The sequence below is a fragment of the Cricetulus griseus genome, chromosome 4 (assembly GCF_003668045.3).
Source record: "Cricetulus griseus strain 17A/GY chromosome 4, alternate assembly CriGri-PICRH-1.0, whole genome shotgun sequence".
NCBI lineage: Eukaryota > Metazoa > Chordata > Mammalia > Rodentia > Cricetidae > Cricetulus > Cricetulus griseus.
The window spans coordinates 127,950,395-127,954,366 of record NC_048597.1 but is presented as its reverse complement, the minus strand read 5'-3'; the positions used below and the strand labels follow the sequence as shown (position 1 = coordinate 127,954,366).

At 47.7% G+C, this 3,972-nt stretch overlaps 1 protein-coding gene across 1 annotated transcript; it reads left to right on the top strand.

Moving 5' to 3' along the window:
* The first annotated feature begins 531 nt into the window (after positions 1 to 531).
* On the top strand, positions 532 to 2,888 carry Kdm4d (lysine demethylase 4D). Its single transcript, XM_027410814.2, has one exon. The coding sequence runs from the start codon at positions 974 to 976 to the stop codon at positions 2,486 to 2,488; it is 1,515 nt and encodes a 504-aa protein (XP_027266615.1). The 5' UTR covers positions 532 to 973; the 3' UTR covers positions 2,489 to 2,888.
* Positions 2,889 to 3,972: the final 1,084 nt, after the last annotated feature.

Sequence of the window (3,972 nt, the reverse complement as noted above, 5' to 3'; positions counted from 1 at the left end):
AGCAGATCAGCAAATGCAGAAGTCTCCTTAGGCTCCCACCCACAAACATCTCTCTTTCACAGAGATACCCACTCTGTGAACTTTGGACACTGACTTTGAACATAAATTGCTTTGTATCATCTCAATCTTCAGATGGAATCATGTAATGGGCATCCTCTTGAATTAGCAAATCCTGATACCATCTTTATAGAACTGCTTCCTGTATGGACCATTCACCTTCCCACTTGATGGTCTTCTGTTGTATAGACTTAGAGCACTGCACCTCTCCACTCTGCTGGGAGTGGGAGTAGTGCAGTTTGCAGAAGGTGCTAGTCAGAGAACAGTATTGTCAGCACTCAGGGATGTGGCTCTCAGTGCCTAGGCACGAGCATTTTCTGTAACTGAATGACTGGATCACAGCACATGTGTGTGTGTTCAGTTCCAGAAATTCTGTCACAAAGATTCCTAAAGGAATAATCATATTCCTTTGGGTGGGGGACAAGAATTGCCCATGCTCTGTCCCACAGCCACACCTATATTTATACTGTCATCATGCTAAGGAGAATCTTCTGAAGTGACTATGCAATTGACTGTTTCATTTCTAGTTCTCTGAGCTTTTACTAAACATTTCAAACTTTGTTCTTACAGATTGCATTTTAGTCACTTCCCTGAAGACAGCATTCGACTACACCCCCGTTTGTACAGTCCAATAGACAACAAGAGGAAAGACCCAGGTCTCAGCTGAGGAACACAGCAGAGGCTGCGGCCCCTCAGTACCTGGACTGAGCTGTTGCCCAGAGTGCTGGCTCTTGGTGTGTCAGAAAGCCTAAGGAAGGCTGTTCTCAGCACACTCACAGAAGCTGACTGGTACATTCTACCACAGCTATTCATTTATTAAAAACAAAACAAAACAAAACAAAAAACAAAAAAACCGCTGTCTCCTCAATCCTGTGTGTATATATATATATTGGAGTTTTGTGTTTAAATTGAAGCTATGAAGTCTAAGTCCAACTGTGCTCAGAATCCAAATTGCAACATAATGATATTTCGTCCAACCAAAGAAGAGTTTAATGATTTTGACAAATACATTGCTTACATGGAGTCCCAAGGAGCACACCGAGCTGGCCTGGCCAAGGTCATCCCACCAAAAGAATGGAGAGCCAGGCAGTCTTATGACAATATCAGCAACATCTTAATAGCCACACCCCTGCAGCAAGTGGTATCTGGCAAAGCAGGTGTGTTCACTCAATACCATAAGAAGAAGAAAGCTATGACAGTGGGGCAGTACCGTCACCTGGCCAATAGCAAAAAATACCGGACCCCACCACACTTGAGTTTTGAAGATCTGGAGAGAAAATACTGGAAGAATCGCCTCTATGAGTCACCAATTTATGGTGCTGACGTTAGCGGCTCCCTGTTTGATGGGAAAACTCAACACTGGAACGTGGGACACCTGGGAACAATTCAGGACCTGTTGGAACAAGAATGTGGCATTGTGATTGAGGGCGTCAACACGCCCTACTTGTACTTCGGTATGTGGAAGACCACCTTCGCCTGGCACACGGAGGACATGGACCTGTACAGCATCAACTACCTGCATTTTGGGCAGCCCAAGACGTGGTACGCAGTGCCCCCTGAGCATGGCCGGCGCCTGGAGCACCTTGCCAAAGAGCTGTTCCCGGGCAGCTCCCAGGGCTGCCAGGCTTTCCTGAGGCACAAGGTGGCACTCATCTCTCCCACTGTGCTCAAGGAGAACGGCATCCCCTTTGGACGCATGACGCAGGAGGCTGGGGAGTTCATGGTCACTTTTCCCTATGGCTACCACGCTGGCTTCAACCATGGCTTCAACTGTGCAGAGGCCATCAATTTTGCCACCCCGAGGTGGATCGACTATGGCAAGGTGGCTACTCAGTGCAGCTGTGGGGAGGCCAGGGTGAGCTTCTCCATGGACGCCTTTGTGCGAATCCTTCAGCCTGAGAGATACGAGCTGTGGAAACGTGGCCAAGATCAGGCAGTTGTGGACCACACAGAGACTATGGGATCTACTAGTCAGGAGCTCACCCCAGGGCGGGCGATCCAAGCACCAAGAAAAACTCGGGGACTGAGGGATCTCCGGCTTCGCCAGGTCTCACACTGTCTTCTGCCGATAGCCACTGGCAGTAAGATTCCTTGCAGCTACAGGCAACAATCAGATGCTATAGTTGATGAGTTCCAGAAGCCTCATCCAGCCCCAGGCTCACAGCCTATGCGGGGTCTGTCTTCAGGTCACTACACGTCAACTGGAAGGCGTGGTCTTGGTCGACGCCATAGTGAATTAGGAGTTCAGGAGTGCATCAATGAGGCTCCAGTTAAGAGGCGCTTGCCAGCAGGCAGGGTAGACATAAGTCTGAACCCAGACCTTCTGTCCGAGTCTGTGATTGAGGACTTGATAGTCAAACCTGTGCCTGTGAGCCCTGGCCCACAGCATCCAGTGACAGCGTCTGAAGGTGGATTGACATCTGACCCCTAAACATATGTCCTGCCTTACAGCTAGCTCATTGCTTTGCACTCAGGAAGCTTGCTAAGGCCATCACCTCTGGGTTTTGGCAGAGTTGGCAGGACACTGACCACGCCTGGGAGAGCTCCTTGTCAGTTCTACATACTACACTCATGTGTACCTTCCTCAATCTAGAACGTGGCAAGCCTCTGGATACTGGTAACTCCCAAGCTTCCAGCTGAGGTTGCATTGGCTGGTCATTTTGGGTTTCTGAGAGCTGAGTGTAGCAGATGCTGCTCAAAACTGACCTTCATGCTCTGGGACAACAAAGGAGAAAGCTGAGAATTCAAGTTTCCCTCCCTCTCTTGCATTTCGTGAAAAATGTCAAACTTTGACAACTAGATTAATAGTCACAAAAAGTAGTCACACACACACACACACACACACACACACACACACACACACACGCAGCAAAAGTCAGTTGAGAGTCACAGATGACTTCTCAAAGTTGGTGAATTAAGAATGTATCTTACCCAGTGTTTAGAAATAAAGGCAAAGCAGCCATAATGTTGATTTAGACTTTATTTCTAACATTGTCGTTTCAGACAGTCAGATCTTTGGGACAATGACACTTTCTCTGTTTCCAGAGAGCCATGGTCATGTCTAATCTAGAAGAATAAATCAACACGTTAACATGTTCTGTTTGTTCCTCCCACGACACACTTGCCATTTGCACCTAAGCCCATTCAGATTTTCATATACAGTGTGTGAGTGTGTGTTGTGTGTCTGGGAGTGCGTGGGTCAGGGTGAAAGTGTGGGAGGTCAGAGGATATTTGCTGGAGTTAGTTTGCCATGACCATGGCTCTCTGTGAGTCGAGATCCCACTCAGATATATAAAGATCTGGTGGTAAGCATCTTTGCCCACTTTGCCATCTCACTGGCCCAGTGCCATCCCACTTCATTGTGAGGCAAATTCATGTGGATGTCAGGAGACCACCCCGTGCTTTCTTCTTTCTTCTATGCCTGAACAAATGAGCTTCACTCTATTCCCAGAAGAACAATCTCCAAGCCAGTGTTTCTCAATGCTGGGGGGTCAAACAACCCTTTCAGAGGGGTCACATACCTGGTATCCTGCATATCAGATAGCTACATTCTTATTCACAACAGTAGCATTCATTAGTTATGAAGTAGCAAAGAAAATAATTTTACCATTGGGGGTCACCACAACATGAGGAGTATTAAAGGGTCACAGCATTACGAAGGTTGAGAACCATTGCTCCAAGGTCCATATCAGCCTCTGGCTCTTGCTGGTTGTGCCGATAGAATATGGTGCTTTCACCCTGACCTTTTCTACAGCTGGGACTCAGAAAGGCTCCCTGTGCTGTGCAGCCTTCCAGGGTGGGGTGGTTCAGGCTTGCTCAAGTTCACATGTCTGACATTAATGTCTATGGAAGGTCAACAAGATGGACCAGCAGGTAAAAGCAGCTGTTTACAAGTCTGGAGACCTGCCAATCCTC